Source organism: Drosophila sechellia, chromosome X, assembly GCF_004382195.2.
Source record: "Drosophila sechellia strain sech25 chromosome X, ASM438219v1, whole genome shotgun sequence".
Classification (NCBI taxonomy): Eukaryota; Metazoa; Arthropoda; class Insecta; order Diptera; family Drosophilidae; genus Drosophila; species Drosophila sechellia.
Genome location: NC_045954.1, coordinates 21,590,449 through 21,612,928, shown reverse-complemented (window position 1 = coordinate 21,612,928; position 22,480 = coordinate 21,590,449). Strand labels below are relative to the sequence as shown.

Genomic DNA, 22,480 nt, shown 5'->3' with positions numbered 1-22,480 from the left:
TATTCTTGAGTTTTTTTGCCAACTCCACAACCACTCAACTCCACAAAGCCACCCAAGCAGGCAGCCAACCCACCGCCATATCTCTTTCTTGCCGCTTTCCCTGCAATTTGCAGCTTTTCAACATGAAAATTAATTTTCGACAATTTACTGCGCAATCTTACGCAAAAGTTCAACAAAAGCGGCCGCACCACCTGCACCACCGCCCACCATCCGGGCGCCCACTTTGCTGGCAGAGTGGGTGGCACTTCGCGCCACAGTTAAGCCAAACAATCTGCCAGAACTGCGTCAGTGAGCGTTAAAATTCCTTTACACTTGGACTGATGCCACGCGGAGAAACTGGAACTCGGGGCAAGCGCTCCCAAAAATTGTGTAAAACTCAATGAAAAATTACTTGGCCCCACCAAATACTCCGACGTATACGAGCATGTATGCATGCGCTGGAGAAAGCGGAGTCATCTGCCCTTTTCCCTTTACTCCATCCACATCTACCTCCAGTTACAACAAACTTGACGCCGCGGCCCCATCTTTGCCTTCGTCAGCTACATATACATACATTGTCATTTAATTTTGGCAATAAATGTGAACCACTTTCGGGTTTCTGGTTTCTGGGTTCTGGATTCAGGTTCGAGCACTCCAGGACTCTGGGACTCCAGGTCTCAGAAACTCCGGGACTCCAGTATCCTGGCAGCAACTTCGCCACCGACGACATTGTGTGCAAACTGTCTGATAATCGTCTTCCGCCTATTTTAATGTGCCCAAACCATTCCCCCCACCAAAATCCACTCCAGCCAGCACCTCGATGCGCACATGTGCGCGCTTAAATTATTCAACGGAAGTCGCTCCAAAAACTCCCATTTCCCCGCGCCCAGCGTGAAATATGATATTATGGCGCTCAAATAAATTACGCGGAAAATTATTATGGCCGAGTAGCAGTCGCCCCCACTCATGTGATAATAGTAATGTAAAATTAATGCAGCTCAAGCCCACTTTCCCTGCCCCCGAGCCGCGAGATGTTGGCCATTCGGATGGCAGTTGGTGGTGGTGGCAGTTTTATTGCAATCGCCTTTCGATTGACTCGCAAGTGGCAAACCTGTCTGGGTTCCTCTTGAGCCACAATGTATCTAATTGCCGATGCTGTTTAATATGGTAATATTGTTGGAAGTGTCCATCGATTTCCATCGATTATGCTATCAAATTCCTGTGCACAAAGGATGACATTTTTTTACTATTTCATAAATGTGTTTGCTACGAAATTCCCGATTTGAGTAACTCGGCCTCTTTAGAATGAACATACATAGATAGTCTCAATTGTGATTTAAGTACACGCATATAAAAATTGATTTGTGTCCACGTTTATACGGACGGACACGCATACGGACAGATTGAATCGATTGATGTTTTGATACGGAAAATGAAAAATGGATCTAGTATACAAAAAATAGGTCATCATATTCTTTTCTAACTTTCAGTTAGAGAATATTGATGTATTCTATTTTTAAACTTACATATTATCGATGAACTCGCATTGGTGCGATCGGATTACTGCGTTACGGCGGTCCGCTATAATCGATGTGCCGCCGATGAATCTACACTTATAAAAATGCTTAACTAAAATCGCCCTAAAAACAACAATAAGGAGAAATTTCTAAAGAAGGACCCATTATCAACTTGAACCAATTTTAGAAAAATGAACACCAAATCACTGAACATAATATTGCTCTTTTTTTATGTGCATTTTCGTGAGTTAAGACATAGTTTTTATTTTCAGGGTGGGCCAAGTTAATTACCAAAAAATTCAAAAAAACTTCAACTTAAATCAAGAAAACAACTATATGTATGGGAAATGTTTCCTACAAAAGCGATTTTCTAAAATACTGAAAAACTTTTCTATGAGTGTAGGCGGCCGCCGTTAAATAGGTACTAAAGATAAGATAAGCGATTAGATAGCGACGAACAAACAATTAAGCTGGTGCATACATTTAGTCACTGTGCACCAACCGCGGGTGCAGTTCTGGCCGGACACTCTCCAAGTAACCATGATCGCTGTTTTTGCACTTATTGCGGCCACTCTTGCCGTTGGATTCCTCGTTCTGCTCCCCGTTGTCGTGAGCGGTGGATGTCTACTTGTCGTAGCAATCGTTTGGCTGTGGCAACTTCTACACTTCGGGCACTGGCGACGTCTGGGCGTCCCCTTTGTTCCGGCTGCACCATTTGTGGGGAATGTGTGGAACCTTTTGCGTGGAGCCTGCTGCTTTGGCGATCAGTTTCGCGAGTTGTACGAGAGTAAGGAGGCTGCCGGCCGCGCCTTCGTGGGAATCCACGTGCTGCACAACCACGCACTGCTTCTTCGAGATCCGGCTCTGATCAAGCGCATTATGGTGGAAGACTTCGCTCAGTTCTCGAGCCGCTTTGAGACGACTGATCCCACTTGTGACACAATGGGTTCGCAGAACCTTTTCTTTTCCAAATACGAGACTTGGCGGGAGACGCACAAGATCTTTGCGCCCTTCTTTGCTGCCGGAAAGGTGCGCCATATGTACGGGCTGCTGGAAAACATTGGACAGAAGCTCGAGGAGCACATGGAGCAAAAGCTAAGCCGCAGAGATAGCATGGAGCTGGAGGTCAAGCAGTTGTGTGCCCTCTTCACTACGGACATCATTGCATCACTGGCCTTTGGCATAGAGGCGCACAGTCTGCAAAATCCCGAGGCAGAGTTTCGACGTATGTGCATTGAGGTCAATGACCCCAGGCCAAAGCGCCTCCTACACCTCTTCACCATGTTCTTCTTTCCGCGACTAGCGCACAGGGTTCGCACCCATCTATACTCCGAAGAGTATGAGCGGTTTATGCGCAAGTCCATGGACTACGTTCTTTCCCAGCGCGCGGAAAGTGGGGAGAATCGCCACGATTTGATCGATATATTCTTGCAGCTGAAGCGTTCGGAGTCGGCGGAAAGCATAATCCATCGGCCAGATTTCTTTGCAGCCCAGGCAGCTTTTCTGCTTTTGGCCGGCTTCGACACCTCGTCGTCCACCATAACTTTTGCGCTGTACGAGCTGGCCAAGAACACCACGATTCAGAACCGCCTGCGGACGGAGTTACGGGCTGCCCTGCAGTCTAGCCAAGATCGGCAACTGAGCTGCGACGCCGTCACCGGATTGGTTTACCTGCGACAGGTAGTTGATGAGGTCTTACGACTTTATCCGCCCACAGCTTTCCTGGACCGATGCTGCAATTCCCGAACGGGCTATGATCTCTCGCCTTGGAACGGTGGATCGCCATTCAAACTGCGTGCGGGCACGCCTGTCTACATATCGGTGTTGGGACTCCATCGTGATGCACAGTATTGGCCAAATCCCGAAGTCTTCGACCCGGAGCGCTTCTCAGCGGAGCAACGGCAACAGCACCATCCCATGACCTATTTGCCCTTTGGCGCAGGACCAAGAGGTTGCATCGGGACTCTTTTGGGGCAGTTGGAGATCAAAGTTGGACTGCTGCACATCCTAAAGCACTTTCGGGTGGAGCTCTGCGGGAGGACGCTACCAGAAATGAGGTTCGATCCCAAAGCCTTTGTCCTCACAGCTCACAATGGGGCCTTCCTACGTTTTGTTAGGGATTCTCTTTGAATTACATCCAGTGATAGTTATATTAGGTCAACTTTAGCTGGACAATTGCTGTTGAACATGCACCTTAGAAATTCCTAAAAAGTAAACCACTCTTTAGGCAAGTTTAAATTTAAGGGCATTTTTCCGGGAATATCAAGTGGCCTTTCAAAAATATGTATTTACATTGTTTTATGCGCATTGTTTTACTATATAAGAGCTACAGTTATCGTGCATGTACTTATTAGCAGGTGAATTTTTAAATAATGGAACAGTGAATACATTAATGCCAATTCCAATTCACATTTGAATAGTGCCACCCGTACGGCAAACAATCTGTGCACGTGAAACAGATACATAGCTTACCCAACGAGCATACCATTTGCATAATTGAAAAGGGGGAAAATGGAAGTTGGAAATCAATCTGGCAATTAGTCTGCATTAATTGCAAGGGTCCTGGCCGTTGCCAATTCTCGTAAATGTGTCTGGTTAATAAAGATGTAATACCGACAAAAGACGACCCGGCCTGGCACCTCCACCAGCCGAACAATTAAGCCATGCTCGTCCAGGACTGACTGTTCTCGACATCGGCTTTTGGTCGAGCATTAATTACACACAAATTGGAGCCAAAATGTTGGCTAACTGTGAGCTGATCTGTGCGACAACAAAGGAGCCGGAGCCGGACCACTAGGAGCTCTCTCCGAATCCTTGACCATCGAGGAGCCACCTCTTGCAAGAAGCTGGAGCCGCACAAAGCAGGCAACTCTGGCAGCTCACTAATCGCAAAAGTCTCGAATACAGAGTTGCATAAATGCCGAAACCTTCAGGCATTCACCTCTGCCTTTGCCCAGTTGAGTTTTAAATTTGTGTTGCCCATTGACCCCACAGCACAATCAAATATTAGCACTCGGGTTAGCAAGGCCAAAGGGTTCGGCTTGTGGGGTCCTGGGAATGAAATGAGCTGCAAATCCTTTTGACAACAGCCCCGCCCCGAACTCTGGTGGAAACCCATTCTAAAATTTACTTTACTGAGCCCCTGTAATCTCCGTGCTTACGCTGGCTTCGCCTCTCATTTCCGACCCCCTGAAAGCCCCTGGAAGGCCCGGACCCTCCGACCTCCCTCCTCCCCCTCCCCCTCCTTCCCAACACAACACCAAAAGCACTGGCAGCCTAAGCCCTTAACGAAACTGCCGTCAGCAGTAAATATTTATGCTTGTGTTTTATTTATTTACATTGTCAAAACCAATTTCGCCCAAGGGTTCAATTGTTTTTCACTTTTATGCTCCGCTCCGGAACCTCTCAAACGGCCCCCAGAATCACCCCACCCCCCTCAAAACTAAGCCACCTTGGCAGTGGAGTGCGCAGCTCACATTTCACTTTCGATGGCCACTTTGGGCAACCCGCAAGCTCCCACTATCTGCAGATATGCCGCCCCCAGCCGTAACCCTTAACGCCTCCAACTGAAGTCTCCCCCGAAATCCGAGTCCTCCGCCCCGACCAACAACTGTCAACGTCAGCGACACGCATGCAAACAATCTGCGAGGTGGCTGTGGGTCAAAGGTGGCCCGGAGATCCAAAGTTGGCTTAAGCCTTGTTTGTTTTCAATTAAAAACCTTCAAAAAGGCCCCCAGCCCAGCCACTAAGTCCGGTGAACGACCATAACTCCCCCGGAACCAGAAACCCAGAGATCTAGAAGGCGGAGCAGATTTGCGGAGGCGTGGACGCGGCAGGCATTAATTTTTTATGGCAAATGGGCAACTTAAAATCAAAGAAGCAGATTGCTCCCCGGTTGGCAGTCAATGCGAATTGCATTGCGCCTCCTCCGCGGCATTGGTTGCCCGATTTCAACTTGACATATGACTCAATTAGCTGCGGGCCCATGTGGGAGAAATAGATATGGGTACGAGTACGTACGTATCCTCTGGCTGGGGGTGCTTTGAAATATTTCTTATTGCTCGGGGAAATGGCTCTTACTCGCCAGTTTGCTTACCAAAAATAAATTAAATTGCGAACAATAATGCAATGGCTCTTAGCTGGTTTCTAACTTCTTGTGGGAAATCTGGGGCTAGATGAACTAGATTATTCGACAATTGCCACTCCGAACTTTATCTGGCTATTGATCTATTTATTTTAGAGCAAGATGGGAAGTAGTTTGGCTTTATTCTGGTACATCCACTTTGAAGGTCTTACTAAAACATATATATAAGCTACCCTAGCCATTGGGGTATAGCAAATACATTGCAAAATGATATTGAGTTTGTCTAAAAAACTGATTTCTCAGGATAAGGAAATACGATAGGATGATAGAATGATTCAGGGAGTACTTCTACTCCTTATCTTTTACCTTATATTACCTATTACTGTTGTCCTGGCATTGGATTCCATATCCCACACCACCAACCAAAAACCAAGTGAGCTGAGGAAACGCGTCGGGCTGTATTGTCCCAGTAAAGTTATCCTTTGTGTCCGAATCGCAGGGCATCTATTCAATCTTTTTAACGTGATAAACTGCTTAATGCACTGAGACCGATACAGAGACACCGACCCAACCGGGACGGGATACAAATAGCCATTGAACTGACCCAGCCGTTTCCTCGTTTTCCGACCTCCTTTGAGTGGGATGACTAAGTAAATTGGATTTGAAATGCCCTCTTTTCCATTGTGAAAGGACAAAGGAGTCGAAGGGCAGCCCAGAGGCCAAGCATTTGCATCGGATGATCTGGCAAATGTGAGGAATAATCCGGCGTATTATTCAAACAGGGACTACAGTTTTAAAGATGGTTGAGGGTCTATCTGCAACTAAAGAATCTGAGCTCTCTTTAAATGTTTAGTGCTGCCTTATACATATTAAAAATTGAAATTAGTCGTGCTTTAATTGGTTCGGTGACACTTCCCAGAGCGGCTTTCCTCAACGCTTAACGACGACACTTCTTGGCCTTATCTTCTTGTTGGGCGCCATCTTTGTGTCTTTGCAGTTGGCTTCATTATGCGCGTGGAATTATGCAAGCAACTTTAATCCCTGCAACCGTTAGATGGATCTCACGGAATGGCTGTTCCGGGGAGGCACCATAAAAAGCTGCGACCACGCCCCCAGCTTTCGCACTTATCTCTGCCACTTTATGCATTAATGGCGCGACTTTGTCGTTGTCATCCAGCCACTCCCCCACCACTTTGAGCTTGAATGTGGGGCGAGTAGGCGTGTCTGGGTGGCTTAAATCAAGTGCAGCAGGCTAACAGCTATCTGTAAGATGCAAAACGGAACTACATCCAGAACCAGAACCAGAACCAGCACCAGAACCAGAACCAAGACCAGACCCCAAGCCAGCACCAAGCTCGCATCCCGCACAGAGTCCAAGCCATCCCAGGCTTAACCAAAATGCAATTAGTGGCCACAATATGGCGACAGACGATTTTATTGACGTCACTTTGGTCTCGGCCAGGGCCAAAATGTAAATGGAAAATGAAAACTGAATGCCGGGCCAAACCAAACCCAACCAAACCGTAGTGAAACCGAAAACGCGAATCAATGTGAAAATGAAAGATGTGGCTGGCGGCGACCACAAGTTTCAAAAATCACTAATGGATTTTTAATATAATAAATAATATGCACTAACATAAAATGTCCATAAAAGTGCTTTTGTCATCCATTAGGGCGCACTGGTGTGAGGTTTTTGGGTTCGCCGCATTTTCGGAGGGATCGGTAAGGGAATCGGGAGCACCTGACCTCCGAAAGCGGAGATCCTGAAGGCAAAGCAACGGATTCGATATAATTGAATAGATACCACATTATTTCCATTGTTGCCTCCTCTCTGCGCAACCTTTCGATGGGCAAACAAAGTGCTATTTTAGGCCACAACAACCACACAAAGGTCTCACACCACGCTGCACTCGCACACAAACGGCCACGCACACCAGTGCCAGTACACTCGTACACACGCACTCACACAAATGCACAAAGGAAATAAAAGGGAAATCCCCTTACTTAAGTTGAGAGCAGGAAGAAAGAGGCAAGTCAGTTGGTAGTTATCAATGCGTAAGATACTTCGCACACTGCCAAAATGGATTGAATGGAAATAAAGCATTATAAATTACATGGAAATAGACACACGCACACTACCGCCCACACACACTAACACCTCCATCAACATCGACACCCACGCACACAAGTACAAAAGCAACTTGCTTGGCTTTACTGATAGTTACTGATATTATGGATAAAGGTTAGGCCAATTTTTGATAAAAATGATTAACAGATTTGCATAAAACCGTGTTCGGAGTCGAACTAGCTTTAAAGCAAAACGGTACCCTTTCATTTAATTACCCAGGAATTTACACGAAATTATTTGATATCCCTTGTGAAGAGCAAGTCATTCATTAAAGTCACTAAATAATTTTCTCTTTTTGTCCAATAAATTAACTCGTAGGCTTATGAAAAAAGATCTTACAAAGTCAGTTACTAGTATAATCTAATCAACGAACTCTTCAAAAGTTTTATGATTTTTTTAGCCTATAAATTCCAAGTGTGCTCTTGTACATAGTTGCTTATATGTATTATTGGACACAAAATTTACCCAGTGCAGTGGTCGAAATAAGAGTATTTCACAGTTGCTGAGCTGGAATTGGGAGCCCGGCCAAGTTATGGAATCGAACGAAATCAATAATTCATTAAAATAATGTATGCATACAGGCTGCATGTTTATGGTCAATGGCTGTGGTGCTATAACAACGGCAACACCGGCGGCGGGAAAAGGATCTGCACACACAAACATTCCGGATAATCCATGCAAATCGGGCGACCATATATAGCCCAGATACCGCCGTCCATGGGCATGCCTGCATATATTTATTGACCCGTCGTCGGTGGCCAATTGGTGTCAAAAGCCCGACGTAATCCCCGACAATGTTGTTAACAAGTGGCCCAGGGAACTAGCACTAGCTGCTCGCACGGGCGGATAGCGATGGCGCCGGGTGGGTTAAAACTTCGCCATAAAGTGCAGGCCCCCAATTCCGAAATTGCTCGAAATAAATGAAGACGGAGCAGGCGCGGGCAAAACAATCAAGGAAGCACTTACCCGAATGAAACACAAGTACACAAATGAAAGTAAGCAAACACAAGACAAGCCGTAGAGCAAATAGTTGTAGCGAGGCGCAGATAAAGATGCAGATAGAGATGGAGCCACAGAGACAGATGCAGATGCAGATACAGATACAGACGCAGATACAGATGCCCGTATCTGCGGTTCGGGCCAAGTCCAAGTCCAAGTGCAAGGAGATGAGGACCAGGTCCAAACGATACGACCTCGTCCCTTCCGCCTTCCCCCATCCACCATCCCCCATCCCGTTGGCCTGGTCAAAACTAAAGCAATGAAATAAAATGAAAATGCATTAAGTATGCAGATGGAGTGCAGATCCCACTCCACAGTGAACTCCGCTCCGGAGTCCATGAAGTGGAGTAGCTGCACTCAGGAAAATGCCATTTCCTCTTAAATTGAGTTCAAGAAGGGGAATCTCAGATCTTGTTTCTTAAGAAGAAGTCTTGTGGTGAAAAGGCTTGAATTATTTCCATGGTAATGGACGAAAGTTATTAGCCCTATTGACTAGCGCATGCAACTTATTTGCTGAGGCAGTGGAATTTAATCATGATTTTTATGCTTAAAAATCTCACACTAAGCCTAGATAGATGATCCAGGGAGCCCATTCACAAGCTAAACTTTGGTATTATTTTCCCAGTGTGGATCGGAGTTCGGTTCTGAGTCTGGCAAATAGAGCTGCTAACGGTCATAACGAAGTTGCCACCGATCAGCCATCAACTTGATACATGGCCTCGAGCAAGGAGCTTGTCACTCAACGAGTTCCCATCCAGAAAGAGAGACTCGGAGTTGGTCCTGGCCAGTAAGCTCGTAATGCAGCTAGCCGCTTGCATTTAAATCATTTTTATGTGCCGCCCTGGCCTGGAAAGTGCAGCAGGCATTGAAACTGCAACTCTGCAATTGTTTTCACTATTTAGCTTTAATGCCGAAGGGTATGGCCCCTTGGAAATGGAAAAGGAAGATGGAAAGTGGCAGTGGCAATGGCAGCGGCAGCAAATCGGGAGCCAAATGGGACAAGACAGCCGGAAAAACCCAGAAAAATGGCCGGCTGCTGCCACAACTTTTTCTATTAGTTTGATGCTTGATGAATTCTGATGTGTCTTTAATGTCACTTCTGTTGTTTACCACCCCATCCGGTGGCTTCGATTATCATCAGTTGGAGTATCGGGCCGAGGCAGCTGTTGTATCTGTGAACTATAAGTTGCCGATGGACCACTTTTTCCTGATGGCCTTACAGGCGACGCAGCCAACGCCTATCGATGGGCATTTCCTGCAAGGATCGATTTCTAAAGAATTAACAACAAGTCCAGTGTTTCAACGTTTCAACGTTTCAACGAAGTCTTCTCGGACTGTGTACATAACTATCAAAAGTGGAGCACTGTAGTCCGACTTTTGTTTAAATTATATAATTTTATTATTATACAATTTTATTGTTTAAAAATAGTGCGTTTTGTATCTCTGGGGAGGCCGGAAACAAGGCGGCAAAAAAATATCTAGAGAATTCGATTTCAGACGGTCTACTCATAGACGTTCTACTCAAGATTTTTAATTAACAATATATTCATAATTTCGCTTTAGTAAAGCTTCCTGAAACTTACAAATAAGTTTTTGTGATTGAAGTTAATTTTAAATAAAAATGTCAAAAGCTTTTCCTCGACTCGAATAAATCAAGTGTGGGGTGTGTTGACTGCGAATCAATGAACCTGTCCTCGGTTGATAGTTGTTGGAAAGATTTTCAATGCAGTCTGCGCCTGAGCCGCTAATTTACTAACGTTAATTAATGGCGAAATCGAAAATGTTCGCTTTGAACTTTGGCGTTTGGCTATGGAAGTGAATACCGCGCTGCCACACTTAAGAGCTGCCCCACCCACTTTGCCCACTCCAAACCTCGAATTTTCACGGCACAAAGGAAATGGAACACTTTGCCGAAGAAGAAGGAAGCTGCCTTGCGGTTGCCACTTCCACAAAAGGGGGAAAAGCGGCTGGGAAAATGCGATGTAAGGGGAAGATTGGGTGGAAGTCAGGAAAAGTTGCAAATTGACTTGGTCTGCGTGTGCAGGAGTGTGGAAAACCTTTCAAGTTCCAACGGAAATCAGGAAACGGATCCTGCCAATAGATCTTCGACCAGTGCACCAATGAAGATTGTGAGAACTAGCTATTCAAGCATGTTCCAGATTTCATCCACTGAAATATTTTTGAGCTTAAATAAGACAACTAGGTGGTTTATGCGATTTTAGTAATACGTTACTATAAATCCTTTCACCGTTCTGTTTTAAACTGGTTTGTAATAACAATACTAATAGGTATTTAATGTTGGAAAGTATACTATTCTTTCTTTAAACTAAATGAGTCCGAAAGCCAAAGGGGCTATCAACGAAAAATGGGGATTTTAAATTCGCAGTAGGTACGTATCGACTGCATATATTTATTTATATTTTTTTCGCAAGCCAGTTCTTAATTGGCCCGAAAATCGAAGACTACCGGCGTAGGCTATCGAATCGGAGAGGCACGCGCAGAATTGAAAGCGACTCTTCGACGAGTGCCGGAAACGGAAATGGATATGGTATAATGCTCGGGGGGAAACGGAGCTAAGCAGGATGAGGACTCAAGGTCTCCAAACATTTCATTTTCTCTCGCCCGGCTAATTTTGCATGCAGCGCACAAAGGCGTCGCATTGGGGACGTCCGGGAGAAGGAGGCGTGGCATGGTCACGCAGGCGATTGATTTGGAAACGGGCCATTGTCACGCCGTCTGCGAAAATGGCTAGACGGAGCGGAAAAGTCGGTGGGGGAATGGACCGGAGTGTTTGCCGGATTGTCCCGAAAACTGGCTGAAAAGGATTTGCTTAAAGTCGACATCATGGCCAGGGAATTGAGTATCGGCTAGTGGGGACCGGCATGGGGATACTTGAGTGCGGAACATGGGATATGGGATATGAAATGTGGCAACTGCACGTACGCATTGTGTATTGAAAAACACACTGGCACACACGCTATCCGGAACCCATTGAATCGGCAAAGTTTGTTAGTTCGGACACGAAATATTTTATTATTATATATAATTTGCCATTATGATGATTATACGTGGACACCCTCCACCGACTACCGACTCCCATCTACCGACTCCCGAGCCCCAAGCTCCGAGTTCCGATTCACTATCCACTGCCCCGACTCCATTGTGAATTCAGTGGGCATTGGCTCGTCCTCGCTGCGAGTGCTGCATACTTTATGTCCTTGGCGCAATCACAGTCATGTCTGCACCTTGGGACTCCCAGTGGGCTGGTGGTCACCGGGAAGTCGTAGGCAATCCAATTGAATCCACATTGCCGGGCAGATGATGATGGGCCACACCAGGAGGACTGGCTGGCGTACAACGTACTCGCAGCGAGGACTTTCTTAAAGCGCCAAGCCGAAGGCTCCTTTAAGATTCACAGCGGTCACGAGCGACTGAGAAACCTAATATAAGGCTGGCAGCATTTCGGACAAGAAACTGGATAGGTTACCAAGCCGTTCATTTGATACCCTGGCATTTAAGCCAAGAGTGTTTTGCTAATTGCTCAATATACTCAAATGAGATGCATGTGCATTTGGTTTCATTTGCAAGCCAGATGGTTGGATAGAGTGTGCAGATCCTTCGAGCTCGATATTCATAAAGGAAAGACTGTTGCTATAGAAACTGTTCGGAGTTAAACAATCTTCATTGCAAAGTGATCTGATTCAAATTATCGAGTCCTTTGAACCTCTGTAAAGTTCAAGGTACGTGCACCGACCTTTCGAGCCTAACCCATATATTTTAGAGCTTAAACCCTTAGCTTTGGCCCAAAGCAGCATGTCTGATAATTGCTGGGTGTTTCTATTATCCCATTCTGCTCAATGCGTGACTTCTTTGAATTTCTGGCAGCGAGTTGCACTTGATTATCATTGTTGGCATTGTTGGCTGATTGTCGGCTGATTGCCGGCTGATTGTCAGCACTTTGACATGCACAGCAACTGTGATGGAAAGAGGCCGCATAAATTAAAACTGAGCATTTGCCGCCTTGGCCCGCTGTTCCCCGACTTTCCGTTGACGGCAACTCAAGTTTCACTTAATTAACTGCAATAAGAAACTGAAATTAACCCCGGGCCCGAACTCGCACCCAAATGGAGGGACGGCGGCTGACGAAAGTTTTCCTTTCCTTTCGACGATGAAGATGACGCTGGAGCCGGCGCGTATGACGATTATGATGATGGAAAGTGCTGGAAGAGAGGCGAAACTTTTCCCCCACTGCACTCATAATTCCGTTAGCTAATTTGCATCGTTATAGTTGAATAGAGGGACGTGACCGGGCCCAGGAAATCCCCATACCCGGATCAAAGTCACACTCTCTTTCAAGCCGTGCGACAATAATTACGTTAATAATTAGTAATGGGCAATCGTTTGCGTGTTGCGTGGCGTGTTGCGCGCTGCAAGTTGCATGTTGCACTCGGCATGTTGCTGGCGCCGCAGCAACATGTCCCCGACAGCAGCAACAATGTTGCCGGCCGTGTGGAAAGCCTCGTCCAATTGGCTCACTGGGGCTTTCCCGACTTCCCGACTTCCCGGCTTCGTGGCTCGGCCGCGGCCAAGTCGGAAAAGTCGGAAAAGCGGACCTGTCTTTTTGCGGCACAGTGTTCGTGCAGCAACGAGGCGCATCGGTGGTTACAGGTTACAGGTAGCTGTTGGCTGGCAGTCCAAGGTGCAAGTTTAGATGCAGTGGCCGTTGCAGTTCGATTGCCCGGCAGCTGAAGGCTCTAAGAATTTCAAGTATTTCCGCTTGCCGGTCGGAAAAGCGGAAAAACGGAACGGGAGCTGGAGAACATGTGCGTTGCCTTTTTGCATTCCGCGCGAGCAAAGGAGGCAAAAAGGAAAACTCCGGGCGGATAGAAAAGGGGAGAATGAAAATAGTCGGGGCATGGAAGCGGAATGGCAATGGCAATGGCAGTGCATATGGAGATGGAGAAGCCAAAAACCCCGAAACCAACAGCAGAACCTGGAGCAGAACCACAACCGAATCGTAACGAAACGAACTAAAATGAAATGAAACTGGAGTTCAACTCAAACGGAGATTAACTTAACCTTTGGCCCCACCACAATCCCCCAAGTGGGTGGTGCAGTGCTGCAGTCGATGTCACTCTTAAAGCTGCCCTCTTGGTGGTCCTGAACTTTCAATTGTCGCCCCAAAAGCCATGCATTTTCCACCTTTTCCAATCGGAAATATTCTTCGCCACTTGAGCCGGGTCTGTTTAGCGGTTTGTTTAACAGGTTGACTTCATTTAAATGGTGACGCCTTACCCCGGATTCTAACTGTTTTGGCGTGGCTTTCGGGTTTATTTGAGTTTATTTTAGAACATAATCTATACAAGTAAAATTTGTGTAAGCCAATAAATAATTTATCTCTTAATGGTTAACATATGATACGTTGACCAAGTTCAATAAATGCTTAATATTGAAAGGCAGCTATATTATTTTAAAGAACATTATTACAAAACTGTGATATTTAATTTATAGGTTATTTTCTATTCGTATTAGTTCAAACAAGAGAGAATGCTATAGAATTCCCCGACTATCAGATACCCGTTACTTAACTAGTGGGAATGCAAACGCGAAATTCCATCATTTTTCTGGAATATCAAAGATGTTGGTAATAAACTGAGAATAAATTTAAAAATTGTTCCAAGGTGTGGGCGTGACCGGTTCGGCGGCTTTATGGCGGTGGAGTGGGCGTGGCAAAAAGTTTTTTGGCAAATCGGTAGAAATTTTCCTTAAATTATGAAAAAATATCCAAAAAATGTTCACTAATGTGGGCGAGGCAGTTTTGGGCCGTTTCAGGGCGTTAGAGTGTTCGTGGAAGAAATTTTCGTTTGCAAATCGATAGAAATTTACAGGACTAATAAAAATTGAAATAATATCAACACGTTTTCCAAAAGTGTGGGCGTGGCAGTTTTGTGCTGTTTTTGGGCGTTGAAGTGGGAGTGGCAACATGGGTCAACAAACTTCGCTGCGTCTTTATCTTGAGAATCTGTATGCTGAATCTCAGCTTTTATAGTTCCTGAGATCTCGACATTTAAACGGACATGGGTAGATCGACTCGGCTATTAATCCTGATCAAAAATATATATACTTTATATGGTCGGAAACGCTTCCTTCTGCCTGTTACATACTTTTCAACAAATCTAGTATACCCTTTTACTCTACGAGTAACGGGTATAAAATTGATGTAGTACACAATATTATACACGCTAGAAAATATTTGTAAAAGTCATTAAATAATTTTCGTAATGCTTTTTAAAAAGCATTCCATGACTTTGGTATTCTCATTAAACGAAATTATTAATATAATTAAATTCAATTTTATTTAACCCCTTAAGTCAGGCAAAAAAAACCTTTAAAAATATATATTTTATGAAATTTAAAAAATATCGTTTCATTTAATTCATTCAATGGATTTTTTGGAAAGAATATCATAAAGCATGGCTAATAAAAGTAAATCAAATTTAAACCCAAATTGGATCAGAGTTCTTCCCTAATTAGCCGGCTGCATACGTGCCAAAGCTTAAATTTCGCAGAAGCTTAAAAGCAAATCACTCATGCGGAATTAAAATGCCGAAAAGTGGCAAAGACAAAGCAGACACAATTTACTTAAAGCAACTTAAACTAAAAGTAATTCCACTAAAATGTTTATAACCAAATCCAAATACAAGTGCGCTGCTGGCGAAAACTGTCAGCGGGAGGGGGTGGAATGGCGGTGGAAAAGCGGTGGGAAATCGGAAAACGGGCAGGTGAACTAAGCTGAGCTGAGCTGGCGCATTACTCGTATTTACCCCCGTGTCTGAGCAAGCAGATGAAATTTAAAAGTGAAATCAAACAATGCGAAAATAACTTGCAAAACAGTGTCAAGTGTTTGGCGAATGAATCGGCATGCCTGGTGGATATATTCGTATACACGCGTATGTTTTAAAGGACTGGAATTGGCAGAGTGGCGGAGCGGAAACGGAAACGAAAATTGCACGACAAGAAACAGGAAATGAATTGGACAAGCACAACAAACGGAAACAAAGAATCGTTACCTTTCCTAATTCCCCACTTATCAACTCGAACTCGGATTTACTTACAGAATCAGAATCAGTCACAATCAGTCTCTGGAGCACCTAGCAGAACATATTTTTGGTTATTTTATTATTATTTTAGTGCACCCGAAAATAGAATATTTGCTGGAAAATATATTTATTTTATTGCATTCCTATGCAATTTTGCATTATGCTTCTATGTTTGAAGTCATCTCTTTAGTCCATCATTCTGCACAGTTATTTAATCTGGTTGAAAAATGTTATTTGATATTTTTCCAGAGAGCGTACAACGTAAAATTGTTGTTGTTATAAATTGTGAAGCACTTTGGAATTCACCATTTACTTTTTATAATAAGAGATGTTTTGGGATTTTACGTTGGCGGGAAGCTAATCACTCGGAAGTAACTCAATACTTGCCTTTCCATCCTATTCAAATGCACTCCACTCCATTGATCCCCTGCAATTTCTGCAAGTGTAGGCCACTCGGCGCCTCACTTGGCCAATGGATTGGCATGGCTTGCTGCCGAGGCTGCATCTCTTGTTGTTGGCCGACCTGACCTGGTGTGCGTCTGTGTTAGCCAAGCCAAGTCGAGCCAAGCCAAGCCAAGCCAAGCCAAGCCAAGCCAATCCAAGGCAAGGCAACCCAACTGGTTGTAGATACAACCGCAACAGTTGTGGCGACACTTGCCGCTTTGAAGCAGTCGAGAAGGCCACTTGAGTCAAGTGCAGTGGGGACAACTGGCTGGGGTTGAGTGGGTAGGGTGCGGAAGGGGGCTTGTTGGCGAAGAAGATGAAGAAGGTAGAAAGGTATGCCTGGCGACGACCTTCGTCCTGTGGCGCTCCGTCACAGCCTCTTGCTGCGTCAACATTGAAACACATTCATGGTTCTGGCCCAGAACCCCCTGCCATCAGCCCCTTTTATCCTGCCCCCGGCGACCGGCTCGTCCTTTCCGCTGACAAAGCCAAGCAAAAGTTAACTTAAGCAGCTGCCAAGTGACTTGAAAGTACTTGAGCGCATCCTTAAGCAGGATATCAACTGGCAAAAGCGCTGAAAGGAGCTGGCTCCCCCAGATCCTTCCCCCTTTGTGCTCCCCCTTTCCCTTTCCCATTCCCATTCCCGCTTTCCGCTTTCCGTTTCCCGCGTTTTGTCTCAGCGAAACGCATGAAAGTATTGTAAGTTGAACGGCGACATCGGGCGAAGGTCTCCGCTGACTGCAGCCAGTGACAGGAAATCTCAGTCGTCAGTCCCACGCCCCCCACATTCCGCCAGAGATGATGGATTCAGTCACCGTTTTCGATTATATACCGTCATGTGTTTTCCTGTGCCACATAACCCTTCGAGCCATTTGAAATCACTTAAAACAGTGAATGCTAAAAGAAGAAGTTGAAGTCTTATAGATGCAAATATAGCTTAAGCGACCGGAAAATACAAATTCATGGTGAAAGTATTTATAATTAACACGTGCTTAAATAATATATATACATATGTCCAGAATGTTTAAGTATATTCCGTACTCTTGTTAGTCTCGCCATTGGCATATGAGACTGTGACCTTGCGAACCCGTGACCGTTCCCGCTGGCGTGACTGCGTGCCTCGCGTCCGCCCATCTCCGGCGGCAGGAGGGATGGGACGAGGCAGGGGCAGCGGCTGGGGCGCTAGTCGCTTGTCGCGGCCACGACGCTGGCATCACGTTGTGGCCTTTTATTAGATACGTGCTGTATCTCTGTTTACCAACTTTGATGGTGTTAATGCTGGTTTGTTGCTCGTGGTGTTGGCGCCTTTACCGCCGCTGCTCGTTTTGGTCCTTTTGCTCCTTTATATATATATATCTGTCTGATGGTCCCACACACACACAGGCACACTCACTCGCACATGTGTGTGGACAGGGGCATAAAAAGTGCAGCGCGCTTGGAAATTGTTCAAGATTGGGCGCAGGGCGGTGGTAAATCGCCAGGGGGAGATGGTGAAACCTTGACTCCGAGGAAAACTTAAAGCCCGGCCAGCAGCTGAGCAGCTGACACAGTTGCCGATGCTTTCCCCCTCGAAACGAAACAGAAATTCGTATACAAATTTAATTAAAAGTGCAATTGCCCGATTTGCACAGCGCTATATGCTCGATTTCGGCGATGTTCGTATCCATTTGCACTCGGATATATGTGTGCGTGTGTGCGGTGTGTAGATACACCGCAGTAACACTCAAAGCGCATTAAAAATTCAGCTGTTGTGTTTTTGGCTCCAATTGGAGGTCAGCTGAATCTCGTGAGTATTAGTGGGAACAGTGGCGTGGTTAGCAGGGGGCAACTCGAAGAAGGACACGAAAAGATCGAACGAGTTAACCTATCAACGTTAATTGACAAAATATGCAAAATGATATAGTTATATTGTTACATAATTCATTTGTTCACGCAACATTTGCCGGTTGTGTTGACCAGACCAAAATTATTCAAAAGTGGATTTCGCAATGGACAAATGCTTGCTTGTTTACTATAAACTTTAAAATACAATTTAAGGCGCTAATATTTCACGCAGACTTTCGGCAGTTTAAATTAAAGTGGACGGCAAGAAGGGAGGGAGTCATCATTCAGTTCAGTTGCCACCACGCCCCTGTGATCTGTGCTCCGTAGTGCCACCTCCACCTCCACCTCCAACTCCACCAGATCCAACTCAGACTCTGCAACTCCCCAACTCCGATTCCGATTCCGGGTCCAACTGCAGCGCAGCGCCGGCAATCGCATGAACCGGAAATGCGCAAAACTAACGGATAATGGAAAATGGCGTTGGCAACTGGCGCAACCGAGTGTGGCCTTAAATGGCGCGATCCGGGGAATCCCCCTGCATTCCGGTTCCTGGCCAAAAGTTAGCAGCCTGGATCCGGAATGGAGACTGTGTGGCCGCATAAACTCCCGAATAACGCTAAATGTCATGGTTATGTTTACATGCGGTGAAATTATGCGGAAGTGGCCGTTAAAGTTTTCGCCCAGCTCTCGCAATTAAAGCAAATTAATGCGGAATTAATTCATAGACCTCGGCGAGCCAGATGCTCGCCGACTGCACTGCGATGATGTGTTTACTGCACCCACCGACTCCGATTTCGATTTCGATTTCGATTCTGATTCTGATTCTGATTCTGATTTTGATTCTGATGCTGAATCTGAATCTGGTTATGATGATGACGATGATGATAGTGGTCGTGCTGGAGGAGGATTTACCCGGACGAGGTAACCATGTGGAGGGCTGTGCAATCAGCAAAGCCGTAAATTATCAAACGCATCATTCAATGAGCCCACCGATCAGACTGCAGTGCACTGCGGGGAACTCGGTTAATTGGATAAAAGGTTGCAAATGGTGAAAACCAGGTTGAAATATAGATTTTTGGACCTGCTCTTGATTTTCGCTGGCCCGAAGTGGATTTTTGCCCCAACACCGGATTATTGCCTCATTAAAAAATATTTTATTTGATCAACTTATTAATAGCCATATCCATTGTTGGTTGATTCAATTATAATGCTTTAGAACTGAAGCATTGGCGAATGGTATACAATTGATGGCATGTTTTTCCCAAGCAATGTAATAAATAAATTTGGAAATTTTTCAATTAGAAGCTTCACCCTGTCATTGCCTAAGATATGTTATGTTTTTGCAGTAATCACTTGTGGGAATTTGGGAAGTTCATACTACACGTGTGGTAACTTTAAGTGTCACGACTAATTAGCATTTAAGTGAAGAAATTGAAACGCCGAAAGTGTCGAAAGTACATATGAAATTCTTTGGCCTCAGTGCAGCGTAAATAGGAGCGTGCAAGGTGGTCGAGAGGGGTAGATGAACCGGGGGGTAATAAAGCAAATGCCACTCCTCCGGCTGCAGGTCTCGCTGACTGAATGGCCAAAAGGGCGAAGGACGAGGACGAGGGCGGACGCGCATGGAAATGGATGGACTGCCTGATGGCAGGATGGCCCAATGAGCTGGGTTTTGGACTGGCAAACAACCAGCAAGCATCGATTATTCCGAATGCATCATTTTCGGTGGCTTGTGGAAGGGTGCAGGTGCGATTAAATGCAGCACACCTGAATAAATGCCAGACGGTGTGCACGTTACATATGGGTTTTCCGAGGGACTCCACTTTCGCAACCTTTTAAAGAGACAGAATTTGTACTGAAAGGTGTGGTAATGGTTATATAAGGTTAAACAGGGAGCTAGAATTATTTAAATCTACTAGAGTTGGTGGAAAACATAGCTGATGAATAGTTAGGATAAATAGCCAATTTATTAAGACAAAAGTATAAATTTCCTTTTGCACTCTCATTATCTTTCTGCTCACTATTAAATTGGCTTCTGTTACTAACTACCAATTGTTGCAAAGATTTTAAACAATAGAGATCGCTAAAGTCAAGTTCCTCGACTATCGGATACCCGTTAGTCAGCTAATTGAAGTGACAGAAATATGGTTAGAGCACTGTGAAATCGAATGCGACACCATTCAATAAACTTTTGGTTAACTTTTAATTATCTTTTAATGTTCCGATTTAAAGAATCATACAAAAATCATTGACAACCGAATACTTGAGGTATGAGGGTCTCAGATAATCTTTAGCGTCTTTTCATACTGCTATTTCTTAAAGATTACCTTTCTTAGAGCCAACAAGTGTTCCCCATATTTAAGTGGTAGTTCCCGCATTAATAGACTGTGCATCTAAGGATGGATTAGTCCCGGAAGCTTTGCTCATCGACAAATAGCCGAACAAGTTGCAGAATTTCAGCTGAAGTGCATAGGCCGGCGAAGAGGGCATGGGCGACTAAAAGTTGGCTCAATGAAAACGAAATTGTGGCCACACATTAATGGGCATGGTCGGCGGACTTGAGGCCCGTTTTGAACCCCCAACAACACAAGACACCCTCCACCCTTTTGTGGCACGTGCACGCACATTTGCGGGTGGTTGGTGGGGCCTCCCAGTGGGTGGCACACAGTTTGTCCCCAAACTTGGCTTTCCTTTTTGGCTCCGAGTCGACGACTCTCATCGCCTTAATTGCTATTCTAAGCAGGCTGCACTTCATTGTTGTTGGCGCAACAGGAGAGGCGCGTGCCACGCCTCGAATTGCGGTAATTAAATTAGACAGCGCCTGGCCCCAATCCACCCGGCTCCGGAAAAGAGCGATTGGCGGGATGTGTGGATGAACAAGACAGGCTGCCAACTTCACCGAGCAAATTAAGAGCAATTCAAGCTGGAAATGCGACATCCTAAATGGGTAACTGGTTGTCTTCGTTATAAAATGCCTTTTAAAATTGTGATAGCAGTACGTATATATACGTACATATATGGTACCAAGGAATCCGCACACCTCACATTACGGGAACCCCAAGGTCAAATTTCAGTTTTCATCACCATCATTACCATTTTTGGACAAAGCAATGTTGCAATGTTAATGTTGCCTCGTGAAATTTCAAAGTTGTTACTCATATGGACTTAAATCATGGGGAAACTTATGTATTTATGTACGTTCAGTCTAGATTTTAATTATGCAGCTACAAGATATTTTTTGAAGTTCTATTGGCATTATTTGTAGGACAATTTTCTTTAAATTATGCATTGTTGTCGCTTTCGCAAATAAATAGTCAGCAGACAGAATCAATTTGGGTGCCCATCAAAGGTCAGAACGGGCTCGGGATTAATGCGATGTAGTCCGGTTTTACCTCGAGTAAATTTCCGGGACCCCCACCTTGTTGACAATATATCAATCAGCAGATGGCTCGAACCGGAGACTCCTGGCCAGTCCATGGTTACTCGAACTATTCCGCTCGCCCTTCGGCCAATTCAACAACAATTGCAAATACTTATGTGGACGCCGAAAAAATGAATATCTGCACTCAACCCTTTAAATAATTTCACAATCCCTTTATTCGACTTGTCTCTTTAAGCACACGCCACCCAATGCCGCGTCTCGCCTATTCCTCTTTTCTTATGCTCTCTGAAGTGTGTATGTGTTTGTGAGCGAGCTAGGTATACATTCTTATCTCTTAATGCTAGCTTATAAGTAAGAGCGAGATAACAATCATATTCTTATTCCTAACGGGGATATGATCTAAGACTATGCTACTACATGGTACAGTGGGCCTTATGAGTGTTCATCCTACCACAACTCGGCCATCCTGACTAGCTGATCCCCTGATCATGGTTTACATTGATTGCTTAGTTGTATGATGAATTCTTTTACCTTATTTATACATATGTACATACTATATTAATCTGTTATTATATTGTTATTATTGTTTAATTGTGTCTTCGTTTATTTTTCTTGTTGCCTATCCAATGCTTAATATTTTGGATGCTCCAGACACCTTGGTATGGGTTACGAGATATCTGAAAACCTTCTACGTCTTTTAACAAGAATCTGTCGTTTCTTAATACTTTGGATATCACATATGGGCCTTTACACTTTGGAATCAATTTTCTAGAGATGCCTGCTGTACTGTCGAAATTTTTAACCATCACATAATCTCCTTTTTTGTATTCTGATGGCTGTCTGGCGGTCTTGTCATAATGTGTTTTATTATACGCTTGAGCCTTTTTTTGATTATTTTCAACTTCATTTCTAATTTTTACCAAATCCCTATCTTCTTCAGTAGTTTCTAATTCCTCTAGTTTTTCTTTTAATTCGTCTACTATTTTTCCTCTTTGCTCTAAACCAAAAAGAACTCTGCTTGGA

At 44.8% G+C, this 22,480-nt stretch overlaps 1 protein-coding gene across 1 annotated transcript; it reads left to right on the top strand.

The window, feature by feature from the left end:
• The first annotated feature begins 2,000 nt into the window (after window positions 1–2,000).
• LOC116802199 (probable cytochrome P450 6t1) lies at window positions 2,001–3,901 on the top strand. Its single transcript, XM_032725848.1, has one exon. The coding sequence runs from the start codon at window positions 2,037–2,039 to the stop codon at window positions 3,624–3,626; it is 1,590 nt and encodes a 529-aa protein (XP_032581739.1). The 5' UTR covers window positions 2,001–2,036; the 3' UTR covers window positions 3,627–3,901.
• Window positions 3,902–22,480: the final 18,579 nt, after the last annotated feature.

What these genes read in the sequence shown, in the direction of transcription:
- LOC116802199 (XM_032725848.1), top strand. Translation starts at nt 2,037, where the DNA reads ATGATCGCTGTTTTTGCACTTATTGCGGCCACTCTTGCCGTTGGATTC.